This window comes from Centruroides sculpturatus, unplaced genomic scaffold, assembly GCF_000671375.1.
Source record: "Centruroides sculpturatus isolate CEXI.00-Female unplaced genomic scaffold, Cexi_2.0 scaffold1034, whole genome shotgun sequence".
Taxonomy (NCBI): domain Eukaryota; kingdom Metazoa; phylum Arthropoda; class Arachnida; order Scorpiones; family Buthidae; genus Centruroides; species Centruroides sculpturatus.
In genome coordinates, this window is record NW_019385172.1 from 61,132 (window position 1) to 75,235 (window position 14,104).

The 14,104-nt window shown below is 39.6% G+C and overlaps 2 protein-coding genes and 1 pseudogene across 2 annotated transcripts in view; 2 read left to right on the plus strand and 1 right to left on the minus strand.

Annotated features, from left to right (window-relative positions):
* Positions 1-7,429, plus strand: part of LOC111635720 (NADH dehydrogenase (ubiquinone) complex I, assembly factor 6-like) — a 35,807-nt gene extending 28,378 nt beyond the window's left edge. Inside the window, exons 8-10 of the mRNA XM_023380779.1 lie at positions 449-550; positions 7,105-7,161; positions 7,231-7,429. Of these exons, the coding sequence (XP_023236547.1) occupies positions 449-550; positions 7,105-7,161; positions 7,231-7,359 (288 nt within the window). The 3' untranslated portion in view covers positions 7,360-7,429. The remainder of the gene's footprint in view (positions 1-448; positions 551-7,104; positions 7,162-7,230) is intronic.
* LOC111635721 lies at positions 3,578-5,447 on the plus strand (annotated as a pseudogene).
* Positions 7,430-11,117: 3,688 nt separating the features above from the next.
* On the minus strand, positions 11,118-13,549 carry LOC111635716 (carboxypeptidase B-like). The gene is made up of 10 exons (XM_023380767.1): positions 13,461-13,549; positions 13,314-13,389; positions 13,119-13,255; positions 12,958-13,060; positions 12,358-12,459; positions 12,081-12,293; positions 11,914-12,016; positions 11,649-11,851; positions 11,497-11,581; positions 11,118-11,429 (listed from the first exon to the last, which is right to left on the minus strand). The coding sequence occupies exons 1-10, from the start codon at positions 13,547-13,549 to the stop codon at positions 11,236-11,238; spliced, it is 1,305 nt and encodes a 434-aa protein (XP_023236535.1). The 3' UTR covers positions 11,118-11,235.
* Positions 13,550-14,104: the final 555 nt, after the last annotated feature.

The window sequence follows — 14,104 nt, forward strand, 5'->3', positions numbered from 1 at the left end:
ATTAATACTATTTTATCAATGAATTACCATCCCGTGTCTTTTAAATATTCTTAAATATAGATCCTTTGATCTTTTTCTGTATATAAAATTGTTACATTGTTTCTTTCAATAATACGATTATTTTTTTACAATGCAGAACCCTTTTATGCTTCAATTAGTAAAATCCTGCATGTCGTCGGGTATTACCTGGCATTAGACCTCGAGTAATACGGTTTTGCCATATTTGTCCACATTTGTCTACGGTTCTCTCCATTCGTGTACAAATGTTGTCCGTTCGTACGTTTTGGACATGTATGTATCTTACAAAATTTTTGTTTTTGGGATTGATCGAAAGTTGGTACTTTCCTGTCTGTTTGTAGCAAGAGTGGCACCCATTTGTTTCACAACATTGCTTTATATAATAAAATAAATAGTATATATTTAAATTAAGTAATTTTAATTTGTTTAGTATGACATATCTCAAGAAGACATCATCCGAGGAAGACAGAATAAAAATATTACTGATATGATATATGAAATAGCTTCCGTTGCAAATCAGCATCTTCAAATGGTTAGTAAACATTAAATTTAATTTAATTTTTATTAGATATTATAATATCAAACAGTACACAAAAGCTATACAATATTTTATAAGACAATTATGAGGGTAGTCCCAGAAGTACTCGACCTAACAAAGAAGACACAAAAAATTTGGTAAAACATATCTTTGTTTTACAACATAGTCTCCTTTTAGCTCAATACACTTTTTCCAGCAATGTACTGTACAATAGCTTCGATCCCCTGTTTATAGTGAGAACTATCAAGCTTCTCAAAATAGCCATCAACCACAGACTCCACCTCTTCATTGTTGGCAAATCTTTTATCACCAAGCCATTTTTTTAAGTTTGGAAAGAGAAAATAATCTGAGGTGGCTAAATCTGGTGAATAGGATGCGTGAGGAAGCAATTTGAACCTTAACTCATTGATTTTGGCCATCACAATAAAGGATGTGTGAACTGGTGCGTTGTCTTGGTGAAACAACACTTTCTTTTTCGCCAAATGTGGCTGTTTTTTCTTGATTTCATCACTCAAGCACTGCAATAAGTTCACATAATACTTGCCGTTGATTGTTTTTCCTGGGCGCATCCCAAAAAACTGACGCCATGACCTTGCCAGCAGATGGAACTGTTTTCGCCTTCTTTGGAGCTGATTCTCCCCTTTCAGTCCATTGTTTCGACTGTTCTTTCGTCTCAGGTGTGAAGTGATGGACCCATGTCTCATCCATGGTTATGAATCGACGCAAAAACTCGGCTTTGTTNCCTTCTTTGGAGCTGATTCTCCCCTTTCAGTCCATTGTTTCCACTGTTCTTTCGTCTCAGGTGTGAAGTGATGGACCCGATTCATAACCATGGATGAAACATGGATGTTTCATCCATGGTTATGAATCGACGCAAAAACTCGGCTTTGTTGCTGTGAAACATTGCCAAAGACTCAATTGAAACGTCCTCACGACGCTGTTTTTGTCCCATTGTGAGCAAATGCGGCACCCATCTTGCGCACAGCTTTCTCATGTCCAAATTTTCAGTTGAAATGCCTACCATGTCTGCTAGTTCTCACACTTTGAGTCGACTGTCATCCAATACCATTTTGTGGATTTTTTCCACCACTTCTGGCATGGTCACCTCACTTGGTCGACCACTACGATGTTCGTCTTGGCAGCTCGTACGGCCTCGTTTAAACTCTGACACCCAATATTTTATTTTTGTAAACGAGGGAGCAGACTCCCCCAGAGTAGAATCTAGCTCAGCTTTAATATTGGTTGGACTGAAACCTTTCAAATGAAAGTATTGTATCACATAACGATGACAAATTTTTTCCATGTTTACAAATTCACTGAGATTATTCATTATTTATGGGCTGCCAAAAAATACTATACAATGTAACGTCTTCAAACTTCAAACTTAAGCTTTATAAGGTTAATACTTTCGAACACAGTCGTTTTTTTTCAAACAAGTACTGCCATCTATGTCAGGTCGGGTACTTCTGGGATGACCCTCGTAGATATCAATAGTAAAAGTAAAAAGGAATTTTTTTTTCTTAAAGCTTTTCCTACAAAAACAAGCAAAATAATGTATAGAACTATTAATTTTTTTTAAAACCTTGAGATAACAGTAATGCATTATAATTAATGAAATATTTTTTCATATGATGTTAAGGTAACTTTGTTCAATAAGCAAATTTCCTAGATCTTTTCTATAAAAATTAAGGAAAGTTTAAAAATGTACATCAGTGACAATATCAAATAGTTTCATAAAATTATTTATCAGTAGCATAGAGCAACAATGCCCAAACCATGGCTCACGAGCCGCATATGGCTCTTCAAGAGCTTAATTGTGGCTCAACTAATAAATAAAACATATTTATTATTTTTTAAAAATTTCTGTATTTTATAAATACGCCAGAGACACAGTCAACTCATGTTTTTAAAAATGTAATAAATATGTAAAAACAGCGTGCTTTAATTAATGGAACAGCTTATCTTAATTGTCAAAATAACTACATTAAGATTCTGAAGTTTTTTTTAATTTTTATACCAAGAACTTTATGTGCAGCTCCCAATATTTTTAGGTAGGTAACTAGGACTCTTACAGCAAAAAGTCTGGGCACTCCTGGTATAGAGAACACTTGGAATTGTATAATGAACTAGCTTACCCGTCGCGCATTGCTGCAATCTCAGAAGAAACGAAATTCAAGCAAACTCATTATAATAAAATAAAATTTACATTTTAAGTGCGGATTTACAAAGACTTTACAATATATAAACTATTAGTCGGTTTAGACGGTTCTTATTCTTCTTAACTTTCACGTGCCAACCGGAGTTCACACGTATAACTCCGTCAAATGCCGTTTTGTAATGGATATAAGACTTTTATGTTCTATTGAAATGTTTAAACCGAGGNGAGCTGGCCACATACACTTGTACATGTGAGCAGCACTGATTCTTTAAATTTAGCCCACATGCTCGCAGAGATTGTTAAAGTGCGATATTCCCCATTTTTATATATTTTTTTTAATCCTTTATAATTTTGATTATTTAATTGCTCCTTCCACTCTTCCTTGGCATGTGAAATTTCTGATAGTTGGATAATAAATCATTTTATTGTAATTTGTCTTTTTAAATTATTTTGAGTTGATATTAAAATTTGGAAAAGGGAGATCCCTAGATCGGTAAAATAGGCGAATTTCCTCCTACAACTTCGGTTGTTGTTCGGGATACAGTTAAGGTTTTAACAAAGTTCGAGTGAATATATAATTAGCAAAAAACAAGTTGAAATAAAGTGATTAAACAAAAATAATTACAAATATCGTAAATAACAAATGCATATATAGAGATATTTTTGGAGGGGGAAATGGTCTTCACAATTTGAAATCGATCGAACACACAGTAAAATGCTCGTATACACGTGCGCCATCTATTGTAGGATAAATGTACTGTGCCAGAAACCTTCGCGGGAATATATTAAACAACTTCCCAAAGTTTCATGGCAATTGGATAAATGGTGTGGTAATGCATGAAGGACAGACACACAGACATACATTCATTTTTATACAGTATATATAGATAAACAATTGCAAATGTTTTCTGTGTTGTTACTATTATCTTCAAAAAGTAAAATACAGAGCTAGCACTAGCATGAGTTTTAGACTTGCACAAAATTATTTTTATTTATTATAGAAGAATGCAATTTTAGAAAAGTTTAACAACAAAACTTTTTAACTCAGATGTCACACAATTAGTGGATCTTAAAGTCTGTTTTTATCAAGACCTTTAAGTTTATTTAATATCAATACTTTTGAAGATTTTTTTCATCTCATAAAAATCTACAAGTAAATTAAAGACAGAAACAAATAGTTCAAAAATAAGTTAAAATTAGATTTAATCAGATTATATATTTCGTTTTCTGTTTTTATTAACAGGGCTTAAAGTGACTCAGTTTTTTAGCTTTTTTTCATAGCTTCTCTCTTTTTTAGCTTTTTCTGAGGCAAATATGCTTTTTTAGCTTTTTTCACTTCCCATGTGGAATTTATTTATTTATTTTTGTAAATGCATTCAGGAGCAAAATAGTGTGACCAGCACACCACCATACTGCAATCCTCCAACATTCAAGCTGCAAGAAACATATAAATAAATGCAATGATGCCTTCGGTCCCAAGCAGTTAAGACTGACGACTGCCCCTCAGATGTCTCAATGTAAAAGTATTAGTGCCGAAAGTGTTGCTAATGTGAGCAATGTTGTAGACTCAGGTGCTAGTTCAGAACACCAATCATTGCAACAACCAGTGCTTCAACTTTGTAGTACAAAAGATGGTGCTTACATTGCAGAGCTTATATGGACTATGAAAATGGCAGCCGGCAATTATTCATTTGCATCATGTCATGATACAAAGGAGACAATCAATGCCAAGTGTACAAACAATCTTCCAAAAGAATTCTCATTGTCACATCAAAAAATGAGATACTTAATCACTGAAGCTTTGGCCCCATATTTCTTTGATCAAATGATAGATGATGCACAATGGTCATATTATAGCATTTCTTATGGTGAGACATGCAATGTAGAATACAGAAAATAACTGCAAATACTGATTAGATACTGGTTAGAGGAACAACAGGAAGTTGTCTGCATGCATCTCCAGACCATTTATCAGGCATGCAGATGCCGAAACAATTAAATCAAAAATAATACTGGCAATTGAAGATTCATATCTACCTTTTGAGAAATTACTGATGATTGGATGCAATGGACCAAACGTAAACAAAAAGGTATTGTGTCTCATAAATGAGGAAATTCTGACAACTCGCAAAAAAGGCCTCGTCAACATAGGGACTTGCAGCATTTGTACAATCCATAATGCCTTTTTGAAAGGCCTGAAAGAGTTGGGCAGAGATGGTGGTGATCTCATCATTGCAACACAGCTTCTTTGTTGGGTGGCCCTCTAGGTGGGACGAATACACAGAAATTCAAGAGAAACTTAATTTGCCATACAACAAATTAATGAAGTATTCATCTACTAGATGACTGACATTTGGTCCTGCAGCAAAACAACTGATCAAACAATGGGAAGGACTTATATTTTACTTCCTAAAGCACCTTCCTCAAGAATTCCAGCTTAATGAATAGTGTTTCATATAAGATAATCTCAAAGTCATTGAGGTGTTCTACCATCAAAGCTGAACTCTATTTGGGAATATCTAGTGCTGAAGTATGCACAAAGTTTACTGGGCATTTTCAGTGCAATGATCCTTTAATCATAAACTTTATAATGAATTTTATAGAAAAAAATATATTTTCCTTTGACTATACATACAGAGATGAGTCTTAATTCATTTTTTGTCCTTTTACACACTGTATAAGGCAATAACAATTCACCGGCAAAGTCGACCTTTCTTTGTAGGCTACCATTTGCCAAAAAATGTAAAATAGTTACAAAAGTCTTCTAGCGGTAGCACAGCAAAATTTAAAATAATAATTACATTAAATAAAATTGTCAGGACATATATGACATTTAAAAAATATATATATTTTTTCTATAAATGTCATATATGTCCTGGCAATTTTATTTAATTTATAATGAATTGTTTACTCTGGTGTGAAGAAAATTCAGTGTGAAGAAGAGGAGAAAACAAGAGAAGTGCAGAAACTGCAGTATGACTTAAACAAAAGAAAATCATCTTTAATTACAAATTTCTTTTAACAAGAAATCAAAAAATATACCTTGAAATAAATGCCATTTGAAATTTGACATGTTATATGGAGACACATTCTGATAGTTATGTTACTCTTCCATTTCCTTTGCTGTAAAGATAAAAACTCCGTTAGGGACACATGAAAACTTAATGCAGTCTTATTGGTCACTTTTCTGGAGTATAAACTCAGCCTAACTATTTTCATATTTAAATTTTTCAGTCCAATTAAAAATCAATCTAATATATGCAATGTTATTGATACAAAATGTGTGTGTGTTTGTGTATTTTTTTTAATAATGCCTCTTTTAGTTCACTTTAATACTATTAGCTTTTTCTCAGTGTGAACTCTCTTTTTTCACTTTTTCTCACTGCCATGACTGCTTTAAGCCCTGTATTAATAAATGATGCCATAGCAAGTCTTCCTGCATGTTCACAAAAAAAAGAAAAGAAAATATTATCAATAAATACAATCATTACATTTTTACAAAAACACAGAAGTTACAATTTACAATTATAATATTACTTAATAATAATTCAATTATATTAATGAATTTTATTTAAGTAAAAAATCTTGAATGTTTCTTTTTTTCATATAAAAATATATTCCTCTTTGCAAAATTTTATGTTACCACTTATTATAGGAATAATCTGTAATAAGATAGAAGTAAAGCTACCTTCCAATGGATCATGCCATTGTGCATACCATTAAAATTTTCGTAAACCTGGGGAGAAAGCAAATTTTGGGCTCCGAAGAAATTCACATCATCTAGCATAGTTACAACAATATTTAATTTTTTAATCCGTTGTCTGGTTTCTCTTTAGAGTAAAAAACAAACAGTTTTCATTGTTTTTAGTAAGAAGATGGACCTACTATGTTTCTTGTGAACAAAATAAATAAAGTTGTCTTCCCGAATAAAATTTGTCCTGTTAAAATTAGTATAGCTAAGGTTCCGATTAAACGAGTATACTTTAAAAGAACTTTTAAAGATTTAAAAATCTTTATAGGCCTAAATAACTTTGTGGAACCCTTAGTGGTTGCTCTAAAGTTCTACAGAACAGCACTTGTAGAAAATCATACATTTGATCAAAAACATTTCTTTCTTTCGTTAAAGACGTTTGCTACCTGATAGAAGCAGTCGTTTGATTTATTCAATGTTAGTATGTAACAGGAACAACAGTGCGCTCTTAAAAATTTGAATTAACAAAAGATTTTCTTATACAATACACCCATAAATGCATAAAACCAATTATTAAATAATCGTTAATAATATGCCTAAAATAATAAGTTTACGTTTTGGCAGACTGATAACTAATTATAAGTTAAAGTAAAGACTGATTATAAAGAAATGCATTTTATAACTGTTTTTCTATTTCAGACCAGATCTTTGAAAAATAAAATCCCAAAAAATACAACATGTGTGTTTCTGCCTGCAGTAAGTAGAAATTTCTATTATTGATTATTAGTTATTTGGTGTAGACGGGACTATTTTTCTTTCAAACAGATCGTCTGCGACGATTACCTTAAAAGACTGCAAAAAGAAGATTTCAATGTCTTTAGCCCAAAATTAACCGTAAGAAACAATAACTTGCCGTTAGTATTATGGTGGAAAAAATTTCTGGGTAAATATTGAATTTCTGCTGAAATAAAAGTTTGTTCACAGATTACTTGTAAATACTTTAGATAATTTAATAAATTTGACATTAGAGTAACTTTTGGACGTTTTCTTTGATTATATTAGTAAGAAAAATAATATGTGAATTGAGTTGATATATTTTTAAACCCGGCCAAAAAAAAATCAAAAGAGAGAGATGGTAGCGTTCGTTCCTATTAAAAAACAAAATTTAAAGATCTTTAAGTACAGTAATACCCCGACTTACGCGAACCCGGAGTTACGCGATTTTCAAATCTCGTCGATTCGTCTTTTGTTTGAGCGCCACGCAACCCTTGATTACTCACTTCCCCCACACTATTGTTCAGCTTACATGTTCGGATGTGTTGCGCGGAATCCACACATAGCTACAATTTATTTTGTGTTATTTATTTCTGTGTTTGTTATATCTACGGAGACTCGAAAGACTCTACTATGTCATCCAAACGAAGTAGAACTAATTCCTCCGCATCAAACAAGAAAAACTTTTATCTTTGGAATGTAAAGTTAACATTGGGTATGTTCGTAAAGTCGAACGAGTTAAACGAGAATGACGTCATCGTTATTCCTATTTCGTTAGACTTTTCGAACGATTCGTTACTAACGCGTTTAACTCGTTTGACTACGAACGTACCCATTATTAAAGACTTCGATACAAAAATGAAAATTTGTGAATTGGCAAAGAAGTTTGATCTACCGGAATTGTCGGTCAGAACAATTATAAAAGGCAAAGAAAAAATTCTCGAAGCTGTGAAAATTGCTCAATCTTTAAATTCAAGCATCATTCGTAAACGTCACAGTATTATCGCTGAGATGGAAACAATGTTAAAATTATGGCGTAATAATCAAGTAAATGTGAAAAATTGTAAAATAATATAGGCCTAATTTGTTATACATATGTATTATCTAAGATTTTATTAAACATTTTTTTCTAAATTATTGTTTTCTTTAGTCTCCGGGCCCCAATTAAAAATTATTTGCATGTATTTATATGCGAAATTATACCCCGACTTACGCGGTTACCGCTCGGTCCCACCTATCGCGTAAGTTCGGGGTATTACTGTAATTTAATAACAAAAAGCAACGTCAAACTATTTTTCAAAGGTAAAAAGTACAATCTTTTGTTGATTAATATGGCAGCGCGGTGGTCGGCCCGTTCCGCGCGCACGCCCTTTTTTTCCGATCATCCTCTCTGGCTAGATAATAATTTAGGATTTTTCTCGGGTTTCTGTCGGTCTCTCCTTTTCTACCCGTAGCAATTACAGGATTTGTTGCGGTTGTGTTTTATTTTGCCGTTTGGTTCCCGATCTTCGAACCCCCGTTGGACGGAAGATTCTTGTTTTTGCACTTGCTGGTCGACCCGATCACACTTCCGTAGAGCAGGTGGGTATGGCTATTGTTTGGCAAACTTTATTTGTCGGACCGCCTTACACGCTGGTATAATCTTTGTTTTGAAGTATGTATATTTACACAAAATACTTGTTTTGTTTATTTTTACGACATTGTGAGCATTTCAAAAATTAAACTATGTGCCCTGGATGGTTTTTAAGATTTTTATTGAGCCCTTAGTAACGAAAAGGTTGCCGACCCCTCCCCCGGTGTATAATGTAAACTACTTATAAGAGGATTGTGATTTAAAAAATAGTAAGCTTTTACATTAAGATTGTTCATTTAGAGCAGTGTTTCTCAACCTCTAATGAATCGTCGCCCCTTCAATAAAACCGTTACGTAGTATCGCTCCCTTCACTTCAAAATTCCAATGCCGAGGGCCAAGGCTAACACAATTTGTACTGCATTGAATAGACTAGCGACTAGTATGATGTTATTTGTTTAATTATTGTACGATATAACGAATAAAATATCCAATTATTCTTAATGTGTTTTACTATATCGCCCAGAAAATTGTTTTTAGCCCCCAAAATATAGTTACTAATCGCCCCCTCAACATGGAAAAATGCCCACATGAGGGCGATATCGCCCCGTTGAGAAACACTGATTTAGAGAAAAGGTGGACTCTGCGATTTCAACAAAAAGGTTTAACGTGCCGGGTGAGCGGTTATTTATACACGGTAACTCTCACGCAGACGACTTCTAATCAATCCGGAAAAGCTGTCTTCGATTGTCTGGGTGTAGATAAGGAGGAATCTGGCATTTGCCAGATTCCTCCTTACCTACACCCAAGACAATCCGTCGTCTCTTTGCCAACGTCGAGTTGTAGGAGTTCGAATGTTTTCATTTCTCCTTTTCAATAGGATAGAGTTACTCTATTCTTCAAAACATCGGTAAACTATTAGTCGGTTTAGACGGTTCTTATTCTTCTTAACTTTCACGTGCCAACCGGAGTTCACACGTATAACTCCGTCAAATGCCGTTTTGTAATGGATATAAGTCTTTTATGTTCTATTGAAATGTTTAAACCGAGGCCTCATCCGTCACGGTCTGTTGTTTGTTTGTTAGTATTTTTTGGTAATTAACGTCCTACGCCGAGAGGATTAAGTACGTTTCCCTTTTTACGTGAAATTATTATAATAAGATAATTATTTCGAAGCGTGCGGTGACTTTCCTCTCTTTTCTCCGCTCTTATTGGATATTCGATTTGTTTCGTCCTTTCAAAAATTAATTTTAAACCGTTTTTTACTTTATAAACTATGGAAAAGACAGAGACGTTCTTTTTAATTTTCCAATTTTTAAGTAGCATATTTTAATCCGATTTGATTTGGCTAAACTTATTTATGAAAATTCCAAAGCATTTTCCGAGTATAAAATAAGAAAAACGCGCAGATGCTAAATAGAAAAAACTGGTGGTGGCTTCCTCTGGTGCTTTGTTTCGAAATCCCACGTTGGGGTGACGCGTTTTCTTCCGTCTTTTGCGGTAATTGCCATTTGACAAAGTTCCCGGTACGTAAGAAATTATCTTTACGCAACAGCGCCGCATCCCCTTTGTTTATTTCGACCGGATATTTCACAAAATTTATAAAATCGGCAACATTTGGCGGAAATAACCCGAGCGGTTTCATAGCTAAACGTTTCCCGTGGTTCTAGTACCGGTCGAGTGCTGAATACGGAATACGACTGGAGAAAAAAATTCCATACGACGTACGGTATCGTAGAGGAACGTCGCAAATCTTCCGTATTCCGGCCTCTATTGTTACGTTATTGGACATCGACAAACGACGTAACAAGTACAGTTGGAAGAAACAATTACTCAATTCGTATAAACCGATGGATAGATTCCGAAAGTTCTAGCCTCTTGTCCTCTACGATAAAATACTCTTGTGGAGGCGCGTCTTCCAACTTGGCAAAAAGAAAACGCCGTTAGGTCCGGTGTCCAAAGAGGACCACCTTTAAGGACGTGCTTCGGTACTTTTACCAGTATTTGCGCCATTTTCTACACGAGGGGGTCTAATGTTTCGCGCTTTAATATTTTCCTTCCCTCTTCCCGTTATCTAACCGGACGGACTGTTTAAAGCCCGAGAGGGATTTTCGTTTCGTACGCCCCACGACGCTAGAAGGGCCTCCGATCCGACGGATTCCGGTTTAAAACACTCTTCGATCGCTCGGTATCTGTTTTATTTTTTTTTTTTAATCCGGAGACACCAAACAACGGAGCGAAAAGAAAGACACCTCCGTAATTTATTAGGTTTTTACAGCAGTTTGGCTGGCAAAGCACTTGCGTTATCTCGAACACAGTTTGGACGGTTTCGACACAAATTTCCAAATACTCGCACGAAAACGTAAAATTAGCGTAGAAAATTTCGGGTAAAACGAAATCCGCTTTAGTCCCGGCGGAATATGGGCTTTGAGGGTAAGCTTCCGTTCCGGGCTGCGGATGCGCCGCTGGAAGGAGCGGAAGTGGGTTCAGTTCTTTAATTGTTTGGATATGTAAAGGACGGCCGCTCGAATTCCCGCCCAAGTTTCCTCGGCCGTGGGCACAATCTGGTCCCGGGGTAGTAGAAATCCGAAGAGCCCCGTGTCCCTCAACTCCACGGCGAAACTGTACTTGACTCCCGCCTCTTGGTATACCCAGTCGGACGAAGTTCCGCTCACCAGATCTGAAAAAGCAACAAAACGTCAAACGAATCCGTCCTCCTCCTTTCGCTCTTCGTCCCTCATACTTACACAGGGTGCTGGCCGAAGGTCCGTATCTGTAATGCATTCCGTGCGTCTCTTCCACCGCTTCCACCGCTTCCCTCAGGACTTCCATCTGCCGAAGAGAAATGGCGTGTTAGGCCGTGGTCGGCGGGAGACACCATCTGTGTTCCGTAACTCACGTGTTCCGAGAAGTCGTCGGAGGGCAGAGTGCTGTAACCGTAGGGACACATCCACAGCTGGGAGAAGGAGTGCAGGGTGAAGTAGGCCTTCAATCTGTGTCTGATCTTCCACACCGCATCACGAATGGCGATAGTCTCGGCTTCGGAGAAGGCGCCGTCTCCCTTGAAGATGGGCGAGCAGGGAGTGCCGCTGGTGCTGGCGCCTGCGTTATCCAAAGAGTGAGAAAAGGGCGGGAGGCCGGGAGGCGGGCGTTTTCGTTCTTACCTCCGAATCCGACGTTGAAGTTGCGGTTAGGATCCACGCCTCTACAGACGATGAGTCCGGGAAGGATTCTGGAAATGGCTCGGTTCTTTCTCCACAGTCGATTCTGTAAGGAAAGTCGAAAGTGGGTTCGGGCGGCGGTCGGGGGCGGGAGAGAGAGCGGGACTCACCCACTGCCAGGTGTACTCGTATCCGTCCGGGTTGACCAGGGGAACCAAGTACCAGTCGAAGGTGTCGACCAGTTGGGTGACGACTGGGTCGTGGCCATAGTCGGACAGGAGTCGCTCCACCAGGTAGAGTCCGGTGGCCGGAGAAACCCATTCCCTGCTGTGGATTCCGGCGTCGATCCAGATGGCGGGCTTGTCCGGTCCCGGGGATCGAATCTGCAAGCCACGCCGGAGTCAGAAGACGCTTTCCCTCTCGGACCCGAGCTTCCCCGCCACTCACCTTTACCAGACGGATGCTTTTTCCCTCGAAGGTGGTTCCGATGTTTCTCACCGACGTCAAATTTCCGAATCGGCTCTCCAATTCGTCCAAGTAACCGTTTATCTGCGTCGGTTATTTTCCGTTTAGTCCGACCCTCTCTCTGCCGCCGGTCGCTAAACCCCATTTCCACGAAAATAAAACCCGTCTCCGACGATCGAAAAGAGCCTTTTACGTTAAAGTTGTTTTTTTTTCTCTTTCCTTCTTCAGCCGCTCGGCGTCGTCGGATCGGCAGCCGAGGGGTGGGAACGGGGAACCCGCGGGCTTGTTAAAGCGCGATAGAAATCGGGCATAAACGGCTCTTTCCGACCGTCCTTAATGAGGACGGGGCTGTCCCCATCCAAGGGGTCCGGACGTGCGTTAGTTTAGCGTAAACGGCGATTCCCCAGCCTTATTCCGGTTAAACGGACTTAGAAAAAAGCCAGAAGCTCGGCTGTGGCGGGGGGAGAGAGTCGGCTTCCGGCAGACCGCGGGGTGGGATTTTTTGGCCCAGGCCGTCGTCGGCTCCCGTCACGGACGCGGATGGCAGGTAGAGCGGCCGAGGAGCCGAAAGCGGACCCTTACCTCTTCCGGCGGGTGATAGACGTCGAACTCGAAGTCGGAAGCGGAATCTCGCCCCGAGGCGGAATCCCCGCGTCGGTTCTCCTCTCGCTCCCGGTCGATCCACCTACGGGAAGAAAAGACCGGTTTAGAGGGGAATTTCCTCCGCCCCCCTCCTCGCTCACCTTTGCAGGTCCTCGGTCAGCACGTGGTAGCGGATGCGCCGGGATTCCAGGTATCTCTCCACCGCATCGGCCAGCTGCGGAGACAGTCGCAGGGTGACGTTCTCGTCCACGGCCCCGGGCTCGATCCAGAAGTCCACCTGCCGACGGCGTCAATGTTTAGCGGGTGCGAAGAATACTCCCCCTTCCACTACTCACCAGGAAGTTCTGCGTCAGCGCCTTGAGCGCGTCCAGCTCCCGCAAGTCCCCGGGCACCGCCGTCAGAAGCCTGTGCCTGCCGACGACCAGAAAACTCGATTAGAAAGCGTCTGGGACGGGGCGCGTCCGACTCGCTCCCTCCCTTACCCGGTGAAGTTCTGTCGACTCCAGACCGGTGGCGGGCGGCGCAAGGCGCACCAGGCCACCAGCAGCCCGACGAGCGGCGGAATCCTCATCCTGCCGCGACTGGAAAAAAGTCCTCCGTCTTCGTTCCGCGGCAGACGGGTCGACGGCCGTCCCTCCCCTCGACCTCCGGCGCGTTCGTTAACCCGGTCCGGGTGACGTCCCGAAGCCGTCGTCGACCGCCCTCCTCTCTCCTTCCGGGTGGCGCTTCCGCCCGAATCCTAGTCTACCTTCTGCCGCCTTTTTCCCCTCCGCAACCGGAAACATTCTATTCGGGGTTCGGACGACTATTCGTATTCGGGGGAGCGGATCCGACGGCCTGACCACCTCAGGTGGGAAAGAGTCAAAAGGTTTTTCGTCGTTTCCGGACTGGAAGTCCGAGTGGGAGGACGAGAGAACCCGTTTTTTCCTCGGCCCTCCGGAAAATCCGCTTATTTTCGCCGGTGGCGCAGGAAAGTTAGGGGCGTTGGTGGTCCTCCCTGCCTGGGGATCGTGGCTTTAGTCTTGCCGAATTGCGCGGCGTGGTCGACAGAAGAATGTGCAAAAGGATGGAGGAGATTGAGGGACCGTCTTTAATGAAAATTTGCAGATTTCGGACTTTTCCGTTT